The following is a 14,973-nucleotide window of genomic DNA, read 5'->3' as shown; positions in this document are numbered from 1 at the left end:
CAACAAAACCCAACAAAACAAACCCCCCCCCCCCAAAAAAAAAAAAACAAAAACCACCAAAACAAAACCAAAAAAGAACAAAAAAAAAACCAGCTTCGAGTTAGGAATGAAATTAAAAATGGGGAAGTGTAGATGTATTGTTATTCTCCCATACTCTCAAATACTCATTTGTGGCCTCAGGAGGTGTTCATTGGTCTAAAAAATATCAAAGTCGATGCATTTCAAATATGTGTCCTTAGTAGAAAGGCAGTAACTCCTGGTAGATTAAAGTACCTTTCAGGGTAAGTGTCTTGAGGTGTCTAAAACTTGCTCTTGTAAAATAAATACAGACATGGGTTTACATATCTTGAAGTACATGATTGAGGGATATATAGGGGAGGACCTGGATATTTGCTGTAGGAAAAAGCTCTTAATGTCATGTGTTGAGCTCAAGTAATTTGAGCACTTGCAAAGTGACTCAGTCCAAAAGACATGAGAAATATCTTCAACCTCTTCATTACCCACTATTTTTTGTACCATGGGTCTTTTGAAACCTGTTGAAAGCACTCTTTGGAATGTTGTTTGGGTGGAAAGCTCTGATAATTTACAGTCCTCGTTGTCAAAGTACAGGAAAATCACTCCCAAAGTATTTGTCTTTTTTGGTTTTTCTAGTTTTTAAGTTGACAAAGTAGCTGCAAACCCCTTTAAAGTGTGAACATGTCCTCTTCTTTTCAGGTGAGAGCTATGTGTGTGCATCCAATGAGCCATATCGCAAGGTTGATTACACCAAGAATGTCAACCCAAACTGGTGCGTGAACATAAGGACTGGGTCCAGTCGGTCCTTAACGTCCTTGGCATCCACGAGGAGCGAAGTGAAGGAGAGTAAAGATTTCATTAAACCCAAACTGGTGACTGTTATTAGGAGTGGGGTAAAGCCACGGAAAGCTGTGAGAATTCTGCTGAACAAGAAGACTGCTCACTCCTTCGAACAGGTCTTGAATGACATCACCGAAGCCATTAAGTTAGACTCTGGTGTAGTCAAGAGACTTTGTACACTGGATGGGAAGCAGGTAGGAGAATAAACTGCCGTGGCCATCTAATAATCTGAGATGCTCAATTTTCATAAGTTCAGTTCTTGCTACTGTGTATGCTTTGATGTGCTTCTGAATAATGGCAGTTTAAAAAATTAACTTTAAAAAGCTTGATTAAAATATTAGTACACATAGAAAAATTTGAATTGTATATAGTGTAAAATAAGTGGATCTTTACATTAAAGTAAAAAAAAAATATTTTTATGCCAGCCTTTTTGCATTGCTCAAAAAAGGTGACTGTTTATTGATTAATACAGTTTATGAAACAATTGGACTTGTTAAGATATATATGTATTTTCAGACTACCACATAGTGGCTGAGTGGTATAAGAAAAATATCAATGTCTCTTTTCATTGCACTTCCACAGATTGCTGTTTCCAGAGGGGATAGCTGACATGAGCTGAGGTCAAGAATTGTATCTGAAATGAATCATTCGGGGAGGGTGGTCACATCTTTGCAACTTGCTTTTTTTTTGCTTTTAGTTTTATCTCTGCAAAAACAAAGCTAGGGTTAATGATGTGGCAGGTGTGTATTCTTGGACAGAAATACAAAGGAGTGGCCCACAGGATGTTCTGCTGCACCAGTTTAAAGTGTCAGGAGCACACTTGGTGTTGATCAGTCACATTAATGACTCAGCCCTTCATAGAGCAGGACTTTGATACCTAATACTTTTGTTTGACACTGCTGTGGAGCTCTGACAGAATTGTGACTTCAGTAATAGAGCAACACAGGCTCAGTGCAGATCACATTGGTATCAGGTATCCGGACTCTTGTAGTGTTAGCTAAACATTGATATCCTTGCTCATTCAACAAGTATTATATATACCTGCATACCTATACATCTGCATCAATTAATGTAAAAGTTTCAGTTGTGTTCAGAGATGAGGGCATTTTTATTTTCAATATTTTTATAATGTTTTATGCCAAAAAACCACTTTTTTGTGGTGCAAGCTTCTAGCAAATGTGTTGCAGAACAAGTGCACTTAGATTGCCTCAGTATGAGCTCTGTCTCTGATTATGTTCCGTGTGCTTGGATACACTTCTTGTAGGGAAATATCTGAAGAAAACAACTTGATTGTTTTGATGAAAATGTAGCAAGGCAAAGGCATCACTGAAACTCTTGATTTTCAGTGTTTGGTGGCAGCACAGTTATGTGCTCTTTAGTTCTTCTAATAGGTTTGACTTTAAATGAGATTTGTTAACGCTACTTCTTAACAGAGAATCCTTCCTAGGAACACCTGAACAGTGTTTGTCATGTTTAATTTAATTCAGAATAAAATAGCATAATAAAATATTTCTTATGCAGTAATGAGTCTCTTCTGCCCATGAAGTGTTCTGACACCATCTCAGGATTTTGGTCTTCTCAAGCAAGTAGGGAGTCAGTAAGGGAAACTGCAAAAGCTAGGATTGTCAGTTCACATTCACCTCCTCTTGCATTGTCAAAACAGCAGAGACCCACTGATCTGCACTGATATGGAACATGCAGTAGTTCATCAAGGATCAATAAAAGTAATTAACATTAAATATCAAATACATTGCTTGCATGTTGCCATTACCTGTGGTGGATGATATGATGACTGTCTTCAGTCAATGGTGAGGATGACCAGTTATTGGTAATGCTCCAAAAATTTTTTTTTTTTTTTTTTTTTTCCTGCAGGACCTCCTCCTCCCCTTCTTGGGGAAAGGCAGTCAGTGAACTTGGACTGCAGCTGTAGGAGTGTTCTCAGGTGGGATTCAGAAATCCCTAATTCTGACTGTGAGCAGTCAGCAGAGAGTTGCTGCATGCAGCTGCCTCTCTGTGTAAACTGTTCCAGCAGCAGCAGTGTGTAAATGTGGAGACCTCCCTTCCATCAGGAAGACAGGCCTTGTGCTTTTCCACAGACTTTGGGGGAAGGAGCCTTTGTTGCACAACACAGTTATGTTTTAAGAGCTTGTGAGATGGAGTGCCCCAAAGAGAAGACCTATCACTTCAAACACCCTGACAAAAAAATAAAAGCCTTCTACTACTTACCTAGGAGGATGGAGAGTTCTTGCTTTGTTTTATTTTTGTTTATTTCTCTTTCCTCAAAGTGAAGGGCTGACCCCAGTTTGAGACAGTAGGGTTTTTTTAATTTGTTTGTTCACTGCCGGTATATGTAGAGGTTGGTGCCGAAGGGCTTTTTGGGGTTTGGCGCATGAAGAGTTGCTTTGCTGCCAACTACCAATTGGTGGAAATTTCTGAGCCTATTTTCTCTAATGTAGTAATTGCTTATTCTTCTAAATCTGCTAGGGAGGCAGTTCTTTTTGTTCGTTGTGGTGTTGGCACAGCTTGAAAGGCAACCATTAAAAAAAAGGCATTTTGTAAATGGCTATGTTCCTATAAATGTAGCCCTTGTGTTTCTCATGGTTCTAATTTTTTTTCCTTGCTCCTTCATATTTTTATCTCTGTGGAAATACTTTTATTTTCTTTCCTGAGTGAATAGGCTTAGGTTGTATTTTCTGTTTAATATGAAAATGGGGGTGAAATTCAGATGATTAAAACATGCATGTATAAAACTTGTATCCTTTGATTAAGGAATGCATTGTTCTTGTGGTGTGATTTTTTTATTCCAGTAGAACCATTTAATGTGTAGGAAGAAATGGTGTTAAAACCAGTGATCTTTTTGACCAGTAGAAGAGAAGGGATGTTTTCAAAAGAGTTTATATTTGCTCTCCTGACTTCATTAATCTTGACTGTCGCAAAATCTTGATGATAGTAGTAAAACAGAGAATAACACCTGAGTTGGATATTTTCTTTGATTATTCTGTGTGAAAACAGACAAGTATCTGGTTTTTAATTGCAAGATTTTATAATGTTTGCAAGGTTTCTTTTTATCTTCAATTTCAAAATGAATGCTGTAACTTAACATATTAGTGCTTTGTAGCCTGCAGTACAGATCTATTTTTGAATTATTTTGATGCTGGGCTTAATTCTAACTTTTAAGCAACCTTGCAAACATTATAAAATCTTACAATTAAAAACCAGATACTTGTCTGTTTTCACACAGAATAATCAAAGAAAATATCCAGCTCAGGTGTTATTCTCTGTTTTACTATTATCATCAAGATTTTGAAACCAATTTTTTTTTAACCTCCCAAGATTGTTGAGAAGATTTTTAAGTGAGAGAAATATTTCTGTAAAAGTAGCTAGGCTTTAACTTTGCAGTGCAGGCTTCTGCTATTCCAGTCTTTGTGCTTCTGACATTGAGGTTTGCCTAATATATTTGCTTGACCAAAGTGTTTTCTTTACTTGGCTGCATTTTCCTGGAATCTGTCACTATCCTACTGTGAAGCAAGGACAGTCAGACTGAAAGTTCTCCAGTTGGGAAGTTAACCCTTTGTTATCTCTGAACAGAATGGAGGGTTTCTTTCTTGCTAAACAAGCTTTGAGCTTCAGTAATTGTGAAGTGTGGGGTGGTGACTGTGTGGTAAGTTGGGGAGAGAGATTCCCTGTGAGAAGCTCACAAAAAACCACACACAACTCTAAAGCTTGTGTAATTTGACACACAAAGGAAAACTAAATCTTCACACTTTTTAAGCCTGCAGTGTGTTGCAGTTTCATGGATTAATGTCCATAACGGGATTGAAAAGGTGGATGAGACACCTTTTCTATACTCTGTTGTCAAAACAGTGAGAATGCACCAAATATTAGCCTTATTTTGAAGGTCTTTTTTTATGAGTATATTGGGGGCTCTCTCTGGAACCAAAAGTTCCCCAATTTTCTGTTAATGAAGTTTTTTTTATAAAGAGCTCATTAAAAGTGAATTGGTAACTGAAGAAAGCAGTTACTACATGTGGATGTATTTATCACTCATTGTGCTCTCCTCTCAGTGATTTTTTTTATTCTCTAGTGACAGACTTGAAAACTCTTAGTAGAGAAGATAGCTTTTGAAAACTGAATTTTGTATTTCCTTTGCTGTTAACATACCCATCACAGAGGTAGAAACCAAAAGAAGGGATGAGCAGGAGAGATTTTGTTTATTAGTGTAACAGATTTTCCCAATATTCTTGGTAGGCTTTTGTCATTCAGATCTCAAAAATTTCCATTAATACAGTATTTTTGCTACAATCTTATTCTCAGTAGAGATCTTACTGTTAAGGACTAAGAGATGTTTTAGAACATATGAATTACATTTTTCTTGGTTTTTCCATTTTGTTGGCAAAATCCTACTTGTATGAGATGATTTTTTTAAAAAATAATTTTTTTGCAGGTCAGTTCTTTTTGGCAAATATTTCCCTTTAGTCCAATTCTCTCCTACTAAAGAAGGATGTTCCTTGAGCAACCAGGCTCTAGACATGTACTTTTTTTGGTTTTGTAATTTAATTGTGCTGTTACATCACTGATATCTCATTGCAGGCTGAGAAACAACTGTAATAGAAACTTGCTTCAGTGTTAACAGGCATGATTTCTAGTTGAAAGCTACCAAAGTAAATCAAGCTTTTATCTTGCATCTCAGACTCTAACCTAATACAGACACTGTACAAATGTATTGGAAATGGCACAGGTTTAAATTTTTGCTACAAGCAATTTTGCAAGAAAAGAAATCTTCAGCTTTTTTTTTTTTTCAGTTCTAGTTCTGCTGAAATTTAAAATACTATTTTAAGCTGAAATGTTGCATTAATCTGCAAGTATGAGGGGAAGAAATCCTTAAGCCCTCATATAGCTCACAACTCTTTATAAGGCTTAGATATTGTTAATGTAGAATGTCAGTGGCAGCTGCTGAGAGCAATTCTCTGCATTGCAGATCCCACAGAAGGAATTTGTGGGCAAGGAGCCTTTCCTCAGCTAATTTCAAGATTTTGAATAATAATGATAGTCCCTGAATTCATCCTAAAGGCTGAGGATCATGAGTGGTAGAGTCAGTTTATAGGAAGGGATTTACAGTTTGCCGAGCTGCAGCAGAGTGATTGGGGATTTGACACTGTGGATATGATTGCCAATAGAACTATGCAAAGAGTAGATATGTTGGATGGAAATGCTTTTCAGAATTCATGGTTCATATCTGCATGAAAAAGCATATGAATCTGCCCATTTTGTGGGAAATTGCACAAGTGGTAGTTACATACATTGTGGGACAGAGGGGGACATGCAGTTTTTACATGATGAAAATTCAGTAGGGTGTGTGCAAACCATGTGAGGGAATGGGAGCAACAGAGACCTCTTGATGCAGGAGTGGGATAGCACTGCAATGTAGGAGTGAAGTATCAGCTGGAAAGAAGCATTTATATTGCTGTTTTGGAGTTTGTTTGTTTATTTGTTTGGAGTTTTTGTAGCTGACATGAGTCCACAAATAATGTGTGAGAAATAGTAAAATGTTTTGTCGAGATGAATCCAGAAAGTATATTTAGATCACTTTAGAGAAAAAAAATGGAACTTGTAAAAGAGTGATCTCCCAAGAGAGTAGGAACTAAGTGGCCTGTGAAGTTATATCAGAAAATAATACACACAGTACAGTGGAGGAAAACTCATACTAGATGTCAAGAGTCATTCTTCTCATTCACTGGATCAACTTGAGACAAAACCAACATGAAAGAGCTAAAGGTTACTTTCCAGGGCATAGGGAAACCCTAAAAAGCAATAGAGGAGTTCTGCATGAGTCTAATGATCTTACAGCTGATATTCATTAGGTATGATGCTGGTCCCTAAGGTTGAGCTAAACAAACTGAACTCTCAGGCAGTACTGATGGAGCAGTACTATGAATCACTTTCTTGTAGTTGGTTGGATTATCTCCCTTTGTTTGAGGAAATATGTAGCAGTGGGATACTTGTACCACCTGGAAGTCAAAAAATTGTAGTATGGTAAAAAGTTATGTTTTTTGGTACAGTCACTTTTATGAGTGTTACAGACCAGAAGGGCACTGACACAGCACCTGTCTATTCAGGGAGCCTGCCACTTTGGGTTGAGCTCTGAACACAGGATGCTTCAAATGAGAGCATGAGGTGGGATTTTGGGAAGGTTTGGGGGCTTTTTTATCGTTTGTTGGGTTTTTTTTTTTTAACAATGCATAGTTATGAATCAATTACTTGACTGGGGAGAGAGACAAGGGGAAGAAAACAAAAGTGGCTACTTCTTTGTATCTGAAATAAGTTTTTTCTTCATGCTGTCTTTTTTCATCAGTCAGCTAGGGAAGCGTGGTCCAGAAAAAATGCACTACTTACCGAATGCATGGTTGGAATATTGCTGTTCCCAGTGGTTATTGATGACTCTCCGCCAAACCGGAATTTCATATTGAGTAGGGGTCAATGAACATGTGTCTGTATGAGTCTTTGGAAATGACCTGGAAGATGAAATGGAGGATATGCTTAATAAATACAGATGAGCTACAGGAAGCCTGGACAACAGAAGATTAGAATCTTGACAAACTGCAGAAAGAGCTTAGGACAAAGCAGGCTGAGTAATCTTGCACACACTGGTTATTAGCAATGCAGATAGGAAATGCCAAGTGTTCTGGCTGAAGTGGCAAAGGATCACAGCTGAGGATGTGAAGATGAATTCATGGTGTCACTGGTTGTGCACAGGAGGGGAATACAAACATCCATGTGGAAGTTATCTTGTTTCTGATGTATGTGTCAGGTGCCCAGTTTCCTCTGTCCTATTCAATGCAATGATGCCAGCTAGAGACAGCTTTGTTATGGAAATCCAGAAACGGGTAAAAAGATGTAAGGAGATGTTCTCTGAGGAAAGATTAAAGGAAATGTAATTGCTGAGATTATAGAAATATAATCAACAAGTTTTTTGGGGTGATGAACAAAAAAAAAAAACTAGCAGCAAAAGGAAATTACTTCTCTGTCTTCCCTATGTATAGAAAAAGAAATAAAAGGCTTTCAGTCAAGGTCAGATGCTGTGGAACTTGATGGTAGATAGTCACTGTAAAAATAAGAATAATGGAGAGGTGATTTTTTTATTACTATTTTCAGCAGATAACTGGAGTCCAGCAGTCTCAAAGGCTTCTGAAAACTGATTGGGTTTGAGTGTTTTCAGTAACTAAGGGTGATCTACCACTTTGGAAGAGCTGTTAAGCTGGAGATAAAACAAAAATTAGAATGTCTGTTAATATTAAAGTGTGCATGAGTACACACCTGCAACCCACAGAACTCAAACAGCAGGGGTTACAGTTAAAGTAAATTTTATCCTAATGCTAGCAAACCTCTTCTAATGTTTGATGTGAAACATGATTTAAGGGAAGCTGGGCTTGTGCTGGAGGCTGGAGTTGTTTCAGAGAGCAGCTCTGGACAGATGCCTGTGTCTAGTCAGTGTGGGATACAAGTCTTGCAAGTCTTACTGAAAACAAAAGAATTAAAGTGGCTGTAATCTTCAGGAAGTCTGTATGGCAGGAAATGAATTCATCCATGGACACTGCTACACGGTATTTTTGGTCAGACTTCCCATCGGTGTGCTCAGAGCTGGGAGCCAGGGTTGTTTATTGCTAGAAGGAAGGAGGAAGTAGCAAACTCAGGCAGAGGAGATAATTTTGGCCTCTGCTCGTGGACATAGAAATATTCCCACCTCTAGCTATATGTGGAAGGAAGTGTTTGTCTGAAACCAACCTGAAATTAACCCTGCCCTGTCATAGTTGCAGCAATCTGAAAAATACTCTAAATATGAAAGTACAGAAGTCTTTTCTGTACATATTCATCATGGAACATTTTCCAAAGCATTTTCATTACATGGAGTGGTGCAAAGTACACAGGCAGATAATGTGGGATTTATGATTTAGCCTGGAGAGTATTTCCAATTTTATCACCATTGCCAGAAGATCACATTACCAGTGCAATTGTAATTTTAAGAAAAAAAGGGAAATGGTAAGGATTTTGTTTCAAAGCAGCAAAATTGTGATGCTGAAGGTGCTACAGAAAAAGGATTAAAAAAGAAACAGAGCCTTGAACATCTAGGGAGTCATCTCAGAAGAGTGTGTTAAACTTGAAGTGAACAATGATGCTGAGGAGGCTCTTCAGCTTTGTTGCATATGCAAAAAATAAAGGTCATGCCATGTGAAACAGCCACAGTCTAGCACTGGAAAACTTGGTTCTCTGGAACAAAGGTCTTTAGAATTTGTCACAGCGGGGGAGCCCCTGTGTCCTGTTCTTGCTTTCTGGAGATCAATAACCCAGAATACAGTACAGATAGAATAGAGAACGGATCTCTTTCCTTCCCGCAGGGATGCACAATTCTGACTATGGGGCTCTGCTGTACCCTTACTGGGAGCGTGATGGCTGGTGTCCACTGGGTGTGAATTTAATCTTTTTCAGCTAGGTTCAATTTAGAGATGTGATCAGTAATACCCTTTGCCATCAGACTAGCAGCTTGGTGAAGTGTGATGTTAAAATAATAGATTATTTCTAAAAATGAGCATAACATCAGAACCTGGTGTGAAGTTAGCATTTTTAAATTACAGCGTGGCAACTGAAAAATTTGCTGATATTTTAGCTAACAGCAAGCATGTGTGTCCTGCTAAAAGTGACATCCAACTTGCTGAAGTCTTTGTGGATCTATAGAGAAGATAAATCCTACTGGGATTTCGATTTTTGTCTGCGCACACCGAGAGCTGCCAGCACTTAATAAAAATGACATGCTGCAGTGTGGGAAACAATCACTGCTGAAGGAGTGGTGTCACCAGCAGTAGCGTTGTATCTTTGTTGATGTATGATTACAATAATTTTAGTGATGGGTTACAGAAATGGTGTGTGGAGCTCTTGGAATAAAAGAGTGGTATGCAGTCATTGTCTGCCATCTGCCATGCTAAAGATTGGGTCACATGACTTGGAAACTAAACCTTGGGAATTTGTTATGTCCCGCTGAGCCTGCCCATTAACAGATAATTAGTCTGGTAAAAATCTTTTGAATTTATTCTGCAGCTGTCATATGCCAGATTAGGATTTGTGTCACAGGTTCCTCATTACTTTGAGATCTTGGAATTTTTTTTTTCCTGTAATCAAATTACCCTGTGTTCCTTCAGCAAACAGTTCTTACATTATAACATTTTAACATGCAAATTTTCTTTACGACTCTTGCTACATCTTACAGTGTAAAGCTGTTTACCAACCATGTATGGAAGGATTTCCAGGTTGAATTTTCTCCATTCCTGTTCATAATGGAGTCTGGAAGCAGAATTTCTAGTTTTAGGATTTGGCCTGGAGGTTGTCAGGTTGATGGATCTGTAGCTGCTTCTTGCTTGGCTGTAATCAGCTAGTGTTTCTTAAGTTTACTGAAGCACTACTGAAATATTAAAATATGAACTTTTATATTTGTACCAGTTGCTAAGAAAAATTATGTTCTGTTTCATACTAAATTAATGGCAGGAAACGTGAAAGTTTGTTGGAGAGAGGAAAGGAATATAAGGAATATTTGTCTTTAATGTTTAAAATATTCCTCACTGATTAATTTGCAGTGAACCTTTAAACAGAGAAACCTGAAGACTCAGATGTAAAAGCAGTATTAAAGTCATAGCAACACAAGCCAGCTCCTAAAAGCAAAGAGCTTCCCAGCACTTAAAAGGAGCAGTGACCCTGTTTATGGCTTGCAGATTGAAAGCTTTGCATAGGAGGGAGTGACAACTCAGTGTTTACAGTGTAGGCAATAAAAGTCAGCGTTCTTGTAGCACTTGTTCCCTGAGCCAACAATCTTTTCTTTTTTTCTGTTGTGCAAATATGCAATCTATGCCATGTTCTTAAATATTTATTTTGTTTATATTTATTTGGTGTTTTATTTACTCATACTTGATGAGAAAGCAAGAAAGGATGAAATATAACTTGTAAGCTAAGTGGGAAGTTGGATTTTTGGCTAGTAGATTTGGCTTTTCTTGGCTTTCCCCATCTTATCTCTTAGTTTCGACTCGCCATGTACTTGAGACTTATGGATAAAATTATTGGAAAATAGGCCAGTTAGCTAAAAAAGAAGAATTAAAAATAAGGATGGTTATGCCACAAAGAGTACCAGAAGAGCCAGAATCTTCTTTGTAAGTGGTTTCTGAAGATGCCATTTCCTTGGATGTAGAAATCTGCTGTTCCTCTTTTAAAGAAATCAAGGATCTGGTCGATTTTACCAAGATAAAATTGATGAAGAGAAGAGCAACTGTGAGAGACAAGCATTCTCCCTGTATTTTGCAAGGGACCCAATCATGCAGACACTTAAAACATGCCCATGTGGCTATACAGGCAGACATCTGGAGAAGTCTTGGAAGTTGTAAAGTGTTCTGGTTTAATTTGCAAAGAGAACATGCTGGTGTCCTGAACATCTGACTCAAAAAACCCTCCATCTCTGCAAACAACTATTCTGGCCAGTTCCCTTCGTGGCTGATATTTTTGCCTTGAAGGGAAAAGTATTCTTTCAACTTCCCTGGACTTGGGGGATTAAGCAGGGAAATCTGTCTGCAGACCATGCAAGGTCTGTTCCATAATTTTTTTTACACTAATCTGTTGTATTAGAGCATGTTTTTAACATTTTTTAATATATACTTGCCAAATTTAGAATATATTACTTTATATTTTTACTTAAAGCAAAAATGGATATTCTAAGCTTGTAAAATCTAAGGGAGCAATGAACAAATGATGAAATCTCATTTGCAAAGCTCTGTATTTTTTCCTCCTTCAGTTTCATTTGCAAACAATACAATTTCCTGGAGTTTTAGTATCAGAGTGGTGTTATAACCTGCAGCTCTTGAAGTCTGTCACCTCTTAAGAGCACACTCCTAGTTCCAGCACTAATCTTCCTTTACCTGGCAGGGATTTGCTTCTGCTTTTGGGCTGACGTAGGTAATCAGATGTGTGGAAACCTCGGCATTGTCTCCTGTCACAAATTATCGAGAAGCCCAGGGGAGAAGTTTCAGTCCAAGGTGCTAAGGTGTTTTCTGAGAAGTTTTAGGGACTGAGAGGCCTTTGAATGCTTTTGGAACTAGTAATTATTTTACAGATTTTATTGGGTTTGGCACATGAATACATTTTGATTTCTTACAGTACACTTTACACATTATTTTTTCTGATCTTCTACTTCTCAAACATTTGACTTTAAAAAAAATGTACTTGTGATACTTATCTCAATAACTTTTTTTTTTCCTATCTGTATGTCACTGAATATTCAAATTTTAGAACACTACTAAAGTTAGTGGGGGAATGAAAATGTTAGATATTACTTCTTATGGATAGACATTTGTCTGCAATTTCCAAAGTAATTCTCATGGCTTGCTCCCATATTTTGACATTAGTTGAATATGAAAGTTTCTATTCCTTGAGCTTCTGTTCTGGAACTTCCTTTTTTTGTCTTCATTTAAGGTCTGCATAACAAAATATGAATGACGTCACACCTACTGTAATGGACATGAAAAGGACTTGCCAGATATTTTGTTTCAGTACAAATAAAAAACGCATTAACAGGAAATTATCAGAAGTAATGAGAGACTGTGTACCTCTAAAAATGACTGGTAGTCTAGAACCTTATATTGTTTTTTTCTGAGGCTTTCTGAAGCCTCTGTCACAGTCCTTTGTAAGAAATAAGATTTACATGGAGCATTTGGATATAAACACCTAGCAAACGTTATTAAGTATGGAGGAAGGGCATGCCTCAAAACTCAGCCTGATTGATGTTTAAGCAGTCTAGTTTTAAAGGTATTAAAATATGATTAGTCACATGGAATTTATAAAGCCAGATCACAACACTTAAACCTCCTTTCTTTATCTCTTGGGATGCGGATGCAAGCCCAAAAGTTTCTAAACACCTATCTGAAATTGAACACTTCAGTTTGTCCATATTGCTTGAATAAGGATTGTTAACTAAGCAATAAAAGCAGCTTTCGTTGCATTAGCTCTGTCAGCAGGTCTTCACTTGGCTGGCCGTGGAGGGCATTGTTTCCTTACCAAGAGCCTCCCTGAGGAGAGGAAATGGAACTTGGTGCTATCCTATGGAGAATGCTGCTGTCGTGTAGAAGATGGTTTGCACGTAGTCTTCTGGTTACACAAATAAGTTGTAACAAGTCAACTGGTAAACAAAGAAAAATAAGGTGTATACCTGCTGTGGCTGTTCTCTAGTGCTTGGACACAAATGCACCATGCACTGAGGTATGTGCCTCCACCCTGAGGAATGTTCTTCTTGACTATGGAAAAGCTGTGAGAATAGGTCTCTGAGTATTCCTTCTGAATATGAATCCTCAGTGTTTCAGCCTTCTCAAGTTTTCAGCTTGTATCTGAAAGTACTTCCAAATATTTTCATATGCTTTTTGGGGTTTGTTTTTTTCTTCATCTGTAGCTGAGTTTATTGGTGAAATTCTCCTGGACTCACATGTGCATTAGAGGCAAAAAACTCCTGGTCTTCCGGTTGGTTTGGCTGATGGTTGGAAATGGAGCTATATTTTACGTGGAATCTTTTCCTTTTCCCATAATTGTAGTGTCTGTGTTTCTTCCTTCTCTTCAATGCCATTGAAAATTTATACAGATCCCTGGCAATGTATTGTGAAAATTATCATTGCTCTGAACAAAAAATTATTTGCTGCTATAAATGTTGGGAAAGATTGAGGGAAAAACTTGGATTTCCCATGCAGACCCCACTATGAATCCATGTTAGTAGACTGATAAGAATTACAACACTTTCTCATTTCATGATAGAAAAAAGGATTAAATGAAGTTCAAAACTGGGGAGTGAACTACAAAAATCTTTTCAGGTGTGATATGAGGAATGAATATTAATATTTCTTTTGTAAATTGACTTTGTTAGGGATGAGTATGAAGTTAGGGGCTCTTTTTGAACTCATTTATTTCTCAGTGCTTTATATATTCGTATGTAATTAGTCCCAAAATGTTTTAGATGATTCATGTTCCTTCATACCATGAGTCATTTTCAGTCTGACTAGCACACTCAAAAAAATTTATTTTTAGCCCAGGGTAGATATTTTAGATATTTTGTATAACTTTGTAATATTGTGTAGAATGTGGAAACTGTCCCAGATGACAAGTTATAACTTTGTCTTATTCTATAGTGTTACATTTTAAAATTATCATTTGCAATAGTAGAGAGTGCAGGCTTTCTGTGAAATAGAATATTAGCAAAGGAACTTGTATTCTGATAGTGTATCACCAGGTTTCAGTGAAAAAAGTAGCAATCTTTACCATGCATACGTCTAAATACGTATTTATGCTTGAGGGTTTGTATTTTGTTAAATACATAAAATTGCTTTAGAATTTATATCTTCAAAACAACAGAATTTTTTTAATAAAAAGTTCAGAAACAGATTGTTCCCTTCTAATATTCTGTTAGACTATATTCTTTGGGTAAATCTGGCTGGCAGTTCATAGAATTTGATGTATTATTTTATTCTTCAGATTTGTGAACTTATGAACATTTACAATTATTTTAAAAATTAAATTCTCAGATCAGAATTAGGGTTCCGAGAAATTAATTTTGCAAAAATGTCTGCATGTTTTCACTAGTTCATGGATATACATGGAGCACTTGACAAGCTCTTCATTTGCAAAACAGTGGTAATAAAATTGCTGGTTGCAGATTGCTTACTGTGCATCACCTCTTTTGCAGAAAGTTGATATCTCCTTTCCTCTAATTTAGTGACCCTTTCTATCACCTCTCTGATGGGATTTTATTTGCATTTGTATTGTTGCTTTGCTTCCACTATTGCAGCATTATTATTTCATTATTAGAGTTATATATTAAGATACCCTTGGAAATTCCCCATGTGATTTCAGTCTGAATATGACAGGCTTTTTTTATACCCACTTTCCCCCTTTTTCCCTGCTGCTGGTGTGTGCTAGGCAAGGTATTAAAATGGATGTATCTCTGGGCAAGGTGTTAGTTGTGCATATGAGTTGAGGGATAAACTTACCTGCTTCAACACTCTCTGCCATCTTTCCAACTTAAAAGGGTTGAGTGTCCACGGCTTTCTC

The 14,973-nt window shown here is 37.3% G+C and overlaps 1 protein-coding gene across 8 annotated transcripts in view; it reads left to right on the top strand.

Annotated features, from left to right (window-relative positions):
* DCLK2 (doublecortin like kinase 2) overlaps positions 1-14,973 on the top strand; it is an 80,202-nt gene that overhangs the window by 12,656 nt on the left and 52,573 nt on the right. For all 8 annotated transcript variants that reach the window (XR_007777468.1, XR_007777466.1, XR_007777467.1 and 5 more), the window contains exon 2: positions 715-1,049. Coding sequence is in view for 5 of the 8 variants with exons in the window: in XM_050973783.1 (XP_050829740.1) it covers positions 715-1,049 (335 nt within the window). In the remaining 3 variants the exon portion in view is untranslated. The remainder of the gene's footprint in view (positions 1-714; positions 1,050-14,973) is intronic.

This window comes from Serinus canaria, chromosome 4 (genome assembly GCF_022539315.1).
Source record: "Serinus canaria isolate serCan28SL12 chromosome 4, serCan2020, whole genome shotgun sequence".
In the NCBI taxonomy this organism is placed as follows: Eukaryota; Metazoa; Chordata; class Aves; order Passeriformes; family Fringillidae; genus Serinus; species Serinus canaria.
This window is presented reverse-complemented; position numbering and strand designations above follow the sequence as displayed.